A 12,500-nucleotide genomic window follows, 5' to 3' on the forward strand; every position below is an offset into this window, starting at 1 on the left:
AAGGTGCAGCTCAATTCCCTAAACCATGACCTTCCTATTTATGGAAACTTCTGCTCACACTGCATGTATTTGGAAAGATTAGGTGGTGAAGTCCAAATATAGCTACTGTGGACCCCCATGAAAACAACTAAGTCTGCTCTCCCTGAAGTCTGATGGCTTTGATGCAAACTGAATTGGGCCTTAGGTGAAGGAAATGCCTCAAGAGTAGTACCTCTAAAGAGACTGTCCTACCATTAATAGCCTGTTAAGAAAGAAAGGAAACCTCTAACACACATAAATATTGTTGCTTGCTGTAAAACAGAGGTTCATTTAAAGAAATGGGACACTTTAAATTGTAGAACAGCAAAGATGGATGAAATCTGAAGAATTAACTGTTGCTGTTGGTTACTTATATTATTACCCAGGCAGACAAACAGCGTCTTTAGTTTAGATTTGTATGACTTGTCCTTACCAGCATTCTCTCAAAAAATGAGCAGGGCTACAGTTAGCCTTGCTTTAGTATGATTAAACAAAAATAATAAAAAAGCTTGTCATGATAAAGGCATAGGTTTTAATGATGAAACTTAAATGTGACATTGGAAACACATCTTGTAACATAAAATATTTTCTTTGTGGAAAACCTGGGTTTATCCAAGGACAGACTGACCACAAGATTACTGAATGCCAGTGGCAATTACAGCTTTATTGGATAATGCCCTGTGTAGATCCTCAGCCTCTGTAAACTGTCCTAACCCTAGAGAAGTTCAGAAGAGACAAATTTACAGGTGCAGATCTGACCCACTGTTTCTTTTAGTGATTTTTTTTTTTTTTAATTAGACATCAGCTTTGTATCTTTATCTAGTCATATATCAACCGTGGTATTTCTATCTGTCTGTTAAGAGTTGGATGAGTTTGGGCACTAATTTAGAACTGAACCCTGGTCAAAAATCAAGTCTTTTACTTTTTAACTTCCGTGCTTAGCATGCATCTTTAATGTGTAAGCACTGTGGTTGTTCATTCTAAATTACGCATTTACAGCTTTTCTGATTGCTTGCTTACAGCAAAAACCAGGCAAGCAAGCACATCCCAAACTGTATTTTGAATTAAAAGCAGAGTTCACTGGACAACTGCATAGCCTATGTTTTCTCCCTCTAACCTTTTAACAGATGTAGTCTGCATCTTCTTAAACCTGAAATATTCAACTAAAAATCCCTAGATCTAGTTCAGTCAGACAACAATCAGCTGACATTTTAGTCAACAGGAAGCTGAGAGGAAGAGGTGTGTTACACCGGCATGGGTGATTTTGGATGTAGTTATGGGAAAGACTTGAGGTGTTTTGAATCTGATCTTGCAGCTCTAGTCTTGCTGAAGTCCCATTTGATGGTGTCGAGCGAGACAGGGTCCCTTTGGTTGGATGATGAGGTGCCACAGTAAAGTGAGAGGAGGAAATTTTAGATGAAGTAAATGGAGAACAGTATTGTCCTATGCTGGCTTCTTAGGGATTATCATTCTTCAGCATGAAGCATCTGGGCTGATCAGTTCATTTGTCTCTGAATGCAGATTTTGTCTTCTGAGTGCAAAGAATAATGTGTGGGGAGGGCTTGACCCACAGTCTCAGCACAGGACTTCCCCTCACGATCAGCAGTGTCTCCACCATTCCTGTCTGAGAATCCCTCTTGCCCACCACCCTGTGGGAAGTATAAATGTGTAGAAATGGTAATGGAGAATGGGGCAGGAGCCCACCTTCTGGCTGCCAGCTGTGTGGGAGTGAAACATAGGTAGGTGCTTCCCAAAGCTTGTATCCAGGTCACCTCAAACCTACAGTGATGGAAGAGTGCACATAGCTCCCAATCATGGGTTGCAGCTTCCAAGCACTGTTTGCCCTGTCTGCGTGTTGCTGGGGTGTGAACTGCTTTAAACAATTCCCCTTCTAATTAAGTACAGTGAGTCTGTGTGTTGGCTTTTCAGGCACCCATCTGTACAGAGTAGATCTGCTTGCTCCCCTCTGAGGATTCCTTCCTTCCCTCCTGGTCGGCGTTGTTGGAGGATTAAAGCAGCGGCGGCCCCATACACAAACGCAGCTGGTTCCGTTTGGTCAGCCTGAGCCTTGCTGTGAAACCACGACAAGAATTCCAGTAAGTTGGCAACACTGAAACACAAAGAAAACAACAATAGGAAAAGTCCTTCCGTGCAGAAAGGAATGTTTCAAGCACTGTTCTCCTACAGTGAAAGGAGAGAGGGTGGGAGGGAGGAGAGAGATTTGAAGAGGGCAGGTCCCTCCCCTCCCCCGGCAGCTCTGGATCTTGTGATGGAGAGATCTTATCCTCTCTTTGTGATTCAGAGGTGCCAGGAAGCTAATTGAATATTCTGATCTGCCCCCAGTGTTTCTTGTGGCTTGACCCCGGTGCTGTGTCGTACCACTACACCAAACAGCCCTGAACCTGCATAAATCACAACGTTGCAAAAGCCTATGCTCCACATCTTCTCCCCCTTCTCCCGCCCCCTTCCTATCCTGATAGATAGAAAACCTTTACGGAAAGGTTTAGGGGGATTAGCGTCCTACAGGACCTGGAGAAAAATCACTATCTGCTAATAAGCCACAATATGTTCCTCCACAACTTCTGCAAGAATAATGCAAGCACTTCTACCCATTAATTTGAAATTACAGTCCATGGCAAAAAGAAGAGTTAATGCTTTGAAATATTGCTTAAGTTCTGTTGCAGCATCAGCAAACATCCATTGCAGTATAATGAACATAGCATGAAGCTAACGTAAACAGTAGATGGAATTTATAAAGATGGTGTCATTAAAACTAATCTGACAAAGCCTCTTGTGAGACAAATAGACCCGTCTTTCTCTCATGGTATGTATGCACAGTATTCATTGTTCACATGTATGTGTGCACACATACAGAGAAAGGAACAGCTTGGCATAACTAAATTTTCGACATCAAAGAATATTTCTGACTAATATAAAACAAAATAGTGATTTAACTTCACACAGTTTATGTATGATACTTCTGATCCTACAAGCAAAGCCTCCAAAATGTTTGCACTTTTCCCAACACTGCATTCCAGCCTGAAGAATTAGGGTATCTTTATCTTTCTCCTGTGATACTAAGCACTGTTCTACCCTTGTTAGTAGGTAGATGATTACTGAAATGACAGCAGTAAAACACAGGCAGACATTTCACGTGTGCTGCACACACTGTTGGAGAGTTAGAACCAGAGTAAGGTGTCTTCAGCTGGTATCAAGCATTCACAGGCAAAGCACTTTACCAAACTGATTTTATCTGCTAAGAAAGTGCAGAAATAAGTTTCATCCCTACAGTTTTCCTTTTGCAATATTTATGTGAGGAATAATAACAACTTTATCCCCTGCATTGGGAAGTAGGTGTTGTGGAGTTTTTCACAGTTGTCATAAATACTCTTCCTGTTTGGAGCATGCCTTTGGAACACTAAAATCTGGGAGATGTTTCACTAGCAATCTGAAATTCCCCTGATGTACTCAAAATACGCAGTGTGGCACCAACGGACTCTAAGGCTGCAAAGTGCAGGGACTTGGAAGCATCATGCCTATCCTGCAAATTGTGGAAGGAGGGGCAGAGGCAGCCTGTGGCTGCAGGGCCTGGAGCAGTGCCTGATTCCCTCATGCTGGTTCCGGGGCCGCCGGGTATAAAGAGCTTTATGCAATGTCTGGAGGGTGGGAGTTTATAGAAAACGCGATGTCTCAACAGGCGAACACGCCTTTCTCCTGCAACTAGCAGGATAAGAAAAAGACACCAGGCTCCTTGTGCTGCTGCTGTGCAGATCAGCACCCCGGAGTCGAGGAGCCAGCTTCTGAGGGAGCTGGAGCATCCCAGCTCAGATGGGACCTCGCCATCGGATGGATGGAAGAGCAGCAACTGCTTGCAAACTGCTCATATTATTCACTGCATGCATAATGCAGGGCAGTTGCCAAGGTAAGCGCTATGCTCCAGCCTCTCTGGAATGGGACTTGCACCGCAAGGAGCACATCCCTGTCCTGGGGACTTCGATGAGAAAAAGACCAAAGTGCCTGAAAGTAGAGGGTTAACGGGAGCCGATTCAAGGAGTTATTTCTAATAGCTAGGGGAGACAGTTGGCTCTTTCCCGGAGTCATTTGATGGAGTCGATTTCTGTTTGTGGAAAGGGAGGTAGCACCTTAAAAAACACTACAAACACCACCGGCTCTTTAGCTTCACTTCACCTTGGTTTTAAGTTATCCCAGGATGTTTCTTCTGATTGTTTTTTGTGGTTTGTACAAGCTTTTTTTCTTGTTGTACAAGACAGCAACACACAAATGTTGCCAGATTTGGAGGGACAGCTCACACTTTGCAACTCCATGGTCTAACCTCACAGTTTTAGAGATGCAAATGTGCAGCTCTTCTTGTAGGGAGTACTGCTTACCGGCTGTGGATAAGGTAAAAAAGAAAAAAATCACTCCAGATTTTTTGCATTTTTTTCCTTGCGATCTTAGTGCCCTTCGTGCCACTAAAGCGTGGGTGGTTTTGCAGAGCAGAGTTCACCTGCATTCCAAGAGCAGGTTTGGTGGCCACTAAAATTGTACCTAGAGTTGTTTTTGAGAAGCGCACAGGCTGCGGCACTTGCACTAGACAGGTTGCGCTGGGGGGGAGGGCGGGGGACAGAGGGTATGCCTGGACAGGCTTGCGTACGTGTGGTATATGCAGTCGTTTACAGAAGGCTATAAGCAAGTAACAGATGCTTAGTCTGGAGGACAATAAGCTCCCCTCAGTCGGTCTCAGACGCAGATTTGAAGTTGAGAGAGGGAGAACTTTTTCTCTGGGCTTTGCTGTTGCTAGGCGACACCCGGGAGCATGTGACGGGCAGAGCGGGCTGAGTGCCGCTCCTCTGGTACTAATCTGCCTGCTGGGGATGGAGTAGCCGTGTCTCCAGTCCTCCCTCCAGCCTGTGACTGACTGCAGCCCATCTCTTCCTGTCTCCCCCTCTTCGCGCAGTTTAATTGCCCTGCAGTGAAAATTAAGCCTGTCTAGTTGGAGCAGGAGTGGCTGAAGTGCATTTCCTCGGCCCCATGTATTGACCCGGCAGTCCTGCTGGTGGTGTGTCTGTGTATTACGTGTGCGTTCAAATTGTTAATCTGCTTTCTTTGCTCAACTCTTAGTTTAAGCTCCTTAGACAGAATCAAGTAAGTAATTATACAGCAACTGCTGCTAGCAGCTCCCACTTACGAGCAGGGAAATAGCAGATAGCTAATGTGCAGCGGGAGACCTGCAAAAGCCCTAGCCGAGGAGGTCACACTGGGCAGAGTTAATCCTGTGCACTATTACTTTATATTGGGTAGAATGGAAGCTGCAGTGCTGATCTAAAAGTTTATTTCTTTGCTCTACAGCCACTTTTGACTGCTCAGGACGTGCCTGGTAAATGACATGACAGGATAAGCAGAGGGAACCTTTGAAGTAGCTAGTACCCATAGGCAGTGGAAGTACAGAAGTTTTTTTTACTTTGATGGTGTCCCCCGCCCCTTCAGAGTAGCGTAATTGTGCAAATGAAACGGTATAGTTTTAGTAACGGGTAACTGATACCAGTAAAATCTCTGGATAGCAATCTTGGCCACACTGCAATTATTGTTGTGAAATATTCGGTATCCTTAAGTTCCAGCTCCTTGAATGTTGAGATCATGTCAGACTCTTGTTAAAAAAAACAACAAAACAAAAGCTATTAAGAGAATCCTGAAAGCAATTCCTAGGCTCAGAAGGAAAATGGTGAAAATCGTATTATCTTGCCTAGTGTTCAGTATTTGCAAAGGTATTTCCATGATGTTTCTGAAGGTTTTTGTTGGCAATACTCGAGGGTTCCCAGTATAAGCTGGATGTTTCTAGAAGTAGTTTCACCTGAGCACTTGCTCGAATGATAGTATCATGATTCTTCCTTGATTTATCTAATTCTGGATTTATTGGAATTAAACATACCACTTATAAACTGAATAAAAATACTGCCTCTTAACTGCCAGTAGTACAGGGCCTGGCTCTGCAACCTTTACTCTATAAGCCTTGTTGCCTGTTGGGTAACTGTTATCACAAAAAAATTGCAGCTGGAATCTAAAAAACTACCTAAGTGAAGGTAGTGTCAAGAAGGAGCATCACGGGGCTAATGTTAATGTTTGTTTTGAGGAATCTCAAAGTGCTTCATGCTCATAGTCATAAACTAGAGGTACTGGATGGATGTTGTACTCTCAGCAGTTTTGCAGAGGGCAAATGAGATCACTAGGGCAACTTCGCATTTGAACAATGAGTTCTTTAATGCTACTGCAAAGCATACTAGATCTACATACTCATGCAATATTTCATGTAGTGTCTGTTATCAGGCTCACCTTATCTAACATGGAAGGCCTGCTGTACTTTTTTTGATGAGGATTTAGTACCTGAGGGTGCTTGAATTTTTTTGTTCTTAATGGTTCAGCACCAGAGGAGCTGTTAGTTTAGTTTCTTTATAAAATCATTCATATATATAAAATCATATATAAATAATTCATAGAAACCTGCTTTTCTTTATAAAAAAGAACGCTTCTTTCTAGACACAAAGTATTAAGAACATTCTTCACAAATCTACAATAGTCAGTATTTTTGTAACCCATGTATTTCAGATCACTTAAATTTCCTACTTTTTGGTGTCCTTTAGGTCCTGATGACCTACTTTCAACAGAGATGATGTAAATTTTCCAGAAAATAAAATAAATGTATTATTAGTATTAAAAGAATATGAATTATTTAATAAATTACATTGGTATTGATTTTTGTCACCAATTCTGTTAAATTAGTGTGAGTTACAAAACAATGCCAGTATCATGGTTTTTTTCAGATTTGCATGTACTTACACTGAAATTCTGGCTTTGCTGCAATTTATTGCAAAGTACCACATTGCTATGTAAGGGCCAGGATTTCACTGTATTGTGTAGTTTACAATGTTTAAATTGATGTTTGCCTCCCCTGTCTTTGTGGTGGATACTTCTGAGGATCTTTTTGTTTCTTTAGCATGCTTTATGTATGGAATCAAAGATGAGAGATTCGCATTGCTGTGAATTATATGGCATCAGTGATTGCCATATTTTCCTTGCGATAATCATAATATTTGTGTAAACTTTTGAATTCTGGGAAATGCAGCTGGAAAGGCAAACATCTCCATTAATGCTCTTTCTGTCTACATATATGCTAATTTTTTTAATTTTTTGATTCTCTATTGAGTTAAGAGGCCAGAAGATCACAGTTAGGTTGACTTCTAGTATTTACTTTTTGCTTCTCTTCAATAACTCATAGCTTACTGACTTTTTTTTTAAGGTTTCTATTGTTGATTTCAAGATCAGAAGACTTTTAATTTAAAATATTTTTTTCTTTTTAGGAAAGCCCATTATCTGTTCCATATGCATGTTGGCAAAATGTGGTTGTGCAGAAACTTTGCTGTAACACAGAAGCTAGTGCATCAAATTTGATTTACATCCTAAATCTCTGCAATGATAAATCACCAGCTTAAATGCATCCCAGACCAATATGACTCAAGTTTGTTACCATTATAAGGTCTCTACTGAGAATGAAGGCTATGCTAAGAATGAATCTATATGGTATAATATCATATCTCAGAAATCCCAACGAACATTTGCATGAAGTGAAGCCAGTAATGAATAGGTTCAATAAGACCAAGGAGAGAAATGCTACAGCAGCTCTTTCCAGAATGGCATGGAGAAACATGCTTTTCCATCGAGCATTGTAATAGTTCAATCTCCAAATTAATAATTGAGCATTTTTTAGACATTGCCTTCACTCAAATCTATTTAATCTGTCTGTAGGATGACGAATAGTGATGTTGCTGTAGGCGACAGGCCAGAGTCAGTATTCATACTCCCTTGTACAGTGCTGCGCACGTTTAAATGACAGAGAAGCCTGTCTGTAAGATTATGCCACTGCCAAGACCTAGTGTTTGAAGACCTTGAGTGAGACTTTCCTTGGGGGCTGAGGATTTGGGAGTAATGAGAAGGGAGAAAGGATGGCAAAGAAAATGAATATACCAATGCAGTCCTGATGTACAATTTAATAGGTATTGTGCATGACCTGTGGGCTGCAGTGTTCATAATCCTGCACTAGTATAATTTTCTTGGTTTCTCTTGGAGATGTACTCACACAAAATCAAAAGCAAAAATCCTACTGAGTGTCCATCTACCTGGCTCTGAACTAGTTTGTTTCCTGAGGACTGACAATTTAAAAGTACCTATCAGTGAAACACATCATAATCTCACATTTTAACTAATAAGTGGTATTTCTGTGCACTGACAGTCTTTTTTTCTTTTTATTTGGTATGGTTCTTTTTGATGAGTATCCCTCTCTTAGTACATCTCTTGAATTTTTTTAATAATTTACTCTTTTTCTGTATTCTGTTCAGCAAAGCATATCAGGAATTTGCAAAGTAATCAGCTAAAGCAAAGAATAGAACAAACCACAGAATTTTAGTTAAAAATTGAAAGCAGTAATTGGATGACACCTGGTTAGATTTATGTTCTGTGCCAAACGCTAGAATTACAGTAAATAATTAAGCTGCAGGAGTCAAGACAAATAGAGACAGAGCATCTAAGCAGATTTCAACTAGGATAACTGCGTGATGTATGCGATGCTTCTATTTCCCTGTAAGACAACCCAAAACCTTCTTTCATATATTGAGCTGATTGGAAATTTGAGCAATGAAATCCTACTTTAATCCAGATTTACTTTCCATGTGTTTTGCAGGAAATGAGCAAAGATTCATTTGGGGGAAAGGTAGAATGCAATTTCATTAAAGCCTTTAAATTCTTTTCCTTTTGGGCTTCCTGGATTGACATGACATCAGTCACACTGTTCAGAGCCTTTCCCTCTCCATGTGCCTTCTTGCACTGTTAGATTATTGCCAGATCAAAGCCCAATGTTTTTTTTTTTTTTTTAAATTCTCATTTAGCACTGAACCCGGAGGTTCTTCTGTCGATTATTTTTTTTTTTTTTTTTTTTTTTTTTAATCTGAATACTCTTATTTTTAATTGAGCGGTAACCAGGCACATTGTAGAGGTAGTTCATTTTATCTTTATGAATATTGGATCAAATGTCATTCAGTCTTACTACAATACTTAGTTTTAGATCTGAGAGCTTGTGAATACTCTTCAGATGATAGGTAGACAAATATGTAACTTTGAATCACATTGTACTATCACTTTTTTAAGCAGGAGTTTATAATTGTTTATCCTCTTCTAGAGGTCTGCTTAAAAAGTGCTGGAACCATATAGCAATTGGATGTTTCAAAGGAAATTACACTTTCTAGAAGGTGTCATTGTTGAAAAACATTAAAGGTCCCTTCTAATTAATGATCTACAGGTTGACATCTATTTAAAGAGAAGTTGATGGTTTTATTCTACTGTGGCTAATTAGCGATGATAATCAGATAATTTGTCAGCTTTTTAATAGCTTACACTGAATGTGGCAAATAAAGGACAGAGTTGTTTTTCCGATTATTTAAAACTAAAGTTTCTTTATAGAATTTGATAATTATACTTTATTCTTAAAGATACCTTGATCTGTTTCTAGATGAAGGAATAAAGGTTTCCTCTGAGTCAACCCAGTGGAACTCCATTAATTTCAAAGAAATTATCCCTGAGTTGCAGTGATCCAAGAGACAAAATAGGATTCAGTGAAGAGTAAACATCTCTTAATAGCTTATTATTGTTTGAGATACATTTTGAAGTCCAATTTCTTGTGTTAATGTTCATTTTATTAACTGGTTTTTGCTTCCTTAACTCGGCACACTTTTAGAACAATTTAAGAAAATGAAGTTTAATGAGTAAGCATAGAAATGTTTAATGGAATGGATAGCCTTTAGCGGATTCCATAAGCTTTTACTGTTGGTTTCAAGGCTTTTAATGTTTTCTTTGTTTTGCAATGCTTAAAGTGGATTAGAGATCTAAGGATCACTGTTACAAGTTTTGTTTTGGATTAATGAAATGACATAGAAGAGTTGACTGAAATTGTTCTACTTTTATGACCTGTTCTGTTTTATGCTTTTAACATTAATAAGTTGCCTTTGTTTTACAATCAAGAAGCCATATCTTCAGCAAAAGGGCACTGTTTACAGCAGCAGTATGTCTGCCCAATTATTTTCTTGCACAAGGAGGTCATGATACTACACCCTGCTGAGTCGAGTTGAAGAATGGGGGTCCATTCCAATAGGGACTCCCTTTGATGGGGATTGCAGGCTCATGCTTTTGTGGAACAAGAAGGATGGGGGTTTTAGTTGTGTTCTGTGCTATTGCTTAAAAGAAAAAAAAAAAAAAAGCATAGTCCACAAGATAACCCAGGAACTGATACATTCACTCATATATTTAGAATCTAGGTAATGATTTTCATCTTCAGAAACCATTGTGCACAATGTCAACTCTGATAAGTATGCCATAGACAGTTTAGTTTAGTTTGAGGAAGTAGAAGGCCTGCAGAACTGGAGTACATACATGTATCTAATCCACTCCAGGTTTACCCAGAAGAAGGAAGTTTACTATGTGAAGTTCACATCATTCAACACCAGTGGGATACCCCATTTAGATCTGATCAAGCCCTTGTCATAGCTTGTCATCTAATGGTACAGTTTCATGAGAAGTGATGAGCCAAGTGAACAGTTAACTGCTGCTGGAAGCAGGAGGCCACACTCTCCTTGCCTCTCTCCTCCAATGTCCCATTCCCATGTTGCTGCTAGCTTTGAGTTCTTGCTGCTTGCTTTGTGCTAGCACCACTGTTCATCGGACCTCTCTGTGAGCTGCTTTCACTTACAAACCCGGAGGAAAACTAAACCAGACTAGGGAATTAGGTGGTTTCCTGGTGGCGTAGTGATTTAGAGCAGCATGCAAGAAAGGTCTGGTAGTTAGTGGAGTTTGCAAAAGAAAGTGAACCTTGGCATCAAGTAGGAGGAGAGGAGTTGGAAAGAGGGAGAGAAAGACAGACCCCTTTATCCTATGGTAAGTCAGTGGGTTGGCTCAGCTGGCCATGCAACTGCTGCCTAATGCTACTGTTAAGAACATATAGGAAATGATTGGCTAGCATGCTGGTTATAAGAGTGGTCCATCAGGGCTATAGTGAATCAGTGTTAGCACTGCGGGAAACCCTTTTGTAAAGTTGCCTAGTGTAAACAGATGGCTTGACTTGAATGGGACTGCTCACGTGTTCACTTTTGAGCAGGATTGTAGGGCTGTTCTCAACCTGCAATGCAATAAATGAGTTGGACAATAACCAAGCACATGCTGCTGCAGTTTTTGTTGGCCTTCTAGCTGTGTTAATAAAAATGACTTTTACTACTGTGAAGTCTAATAGGTTTTTAAACCATTTCATGTGAAATAAATGAGCTCCAGTTTGTGTCTGAGATGAGTGACAAAGATTGTGGTGTCTTCTGTATGAATGTATGAGCTGGTTTTATTAGCTTGGAAATTTTTACTTTTCTGTATGAAGTCAGCCACAGAATGCACTTTAAAGCCTCACTGAAAATGAATTTTTGTTCCTAGTATTCTATAAATGTAACAAAGTACTAAAATTCCTTTTGTTACCTCTGTAGTACCTGAAAGATATTTAGCGGAGTAATTAAACTGCATCTACTTCAGTTGTTAATCTGAGACTTGACAAATTTCTGTTGGCTGAACCAATAGGAAATCTGAATAGAGCCTCAGACATAGCTTGGTTGTGGCCTGCCTTTTTGCTCAGGCAGGCTGGCCATCTGCTTCACCGGGAGCTCTGCCTGAGTAAAGAGGGCAACAATGACAATCAGGCTTCTTTGGCACACGCAGAAGTGATATCCTGTTATGGAATTTGTGTTCTAACTGTACGCAATTGAAAAAAAATGATAATTTAACAGGGAAATGCAAAACCGCTGTTATTACTAGCTTTTATTAGTTTTGCAGTTTTTAACTTTATTACGCCTGCTACAGAATGTGTTATAAAATGATTATCTTGCAGTGAAAATATAAAAAAATAAAAATTTAAAGCTGAACTTTAAATCCTTTAGAAATTAGGTATCTCTTGGATTTGTTTGAGGAAAAAAGAAACTAAAAGACAGATCATTAAATTCAATAAAATAATGAGTAGCAAAATTTAAGCTCCAACCTTGATGAAGTACTTTATCCATACTAAGACTTTATCATCTATTAGGTAACAGAAACCGTTCCTCCCTGGTTTTTGTTTGGTTTCCTAATGAAAAGATGCTTTAGGAATTGAGTGCCTTTTTTTTTTTCTTTTCTTTTTTCTTTTAAGATGTGCAATACTTTTTAACTTGTTGTCCTATTTAACTTTTTCTATTAGGGGTCAAGAATTCTCAGAGACTTAAATCCCAAGAAATTTCATAAGGTAGTAGAGAGAGAAACAGACGCAAATTATCACCCCATTAAGAGAAAATCTTGGTCATTAAACATTCCCTATGGTGATACTGACTCTTTGGCCAGAAATATACCAGGTATGGTTGCAATCTTCTTCCTCGCAG

General features: G+C 39.7%; 1 protein-coding gene across 5 annotated transcripts in view; it reads left to right on the forward strand.

The window, feature by feature from the left end:
• The first annotated feature begins 3,691 nt into the window (after positions 1–3,691).
• LRP2 (LDL receptor related protein 2) overlaps positions 3,692–12,500 on the forward strand; it is a 134,374-nt gene continuing 125,565 nt past the window's right edge. For all 5 annotated transcript variants that reach the window (XM_049806542.1, XM_049806551.1, XM_049806569.1 and 2 more), the window contains exon 1: positions 3,692–3,940. In XM_049806542.1, coding sequence (XP_049662499.1) covers positions 3,847–3,940 — 94 coding nt within the window. In that variant the 5' untranslated portion in view covers positions 3,692–3,846. The remainder of the gene's footprint in view (positions 3,941–12,500) is intronic.

This window comes from Accipiter gentilis, chromosome 1 (assembly GCF_929443795.1).
Source record: "Accipiter gentilis chromosome 1, bAccGen1.1, whole genome shotgun sequence".
Classification (NCBI taxonomy): Eukaryota; Metazoa; Chordata; class Aves; order Accipitriformes; family Accipitridae; genus Astur; species Astur gentilis.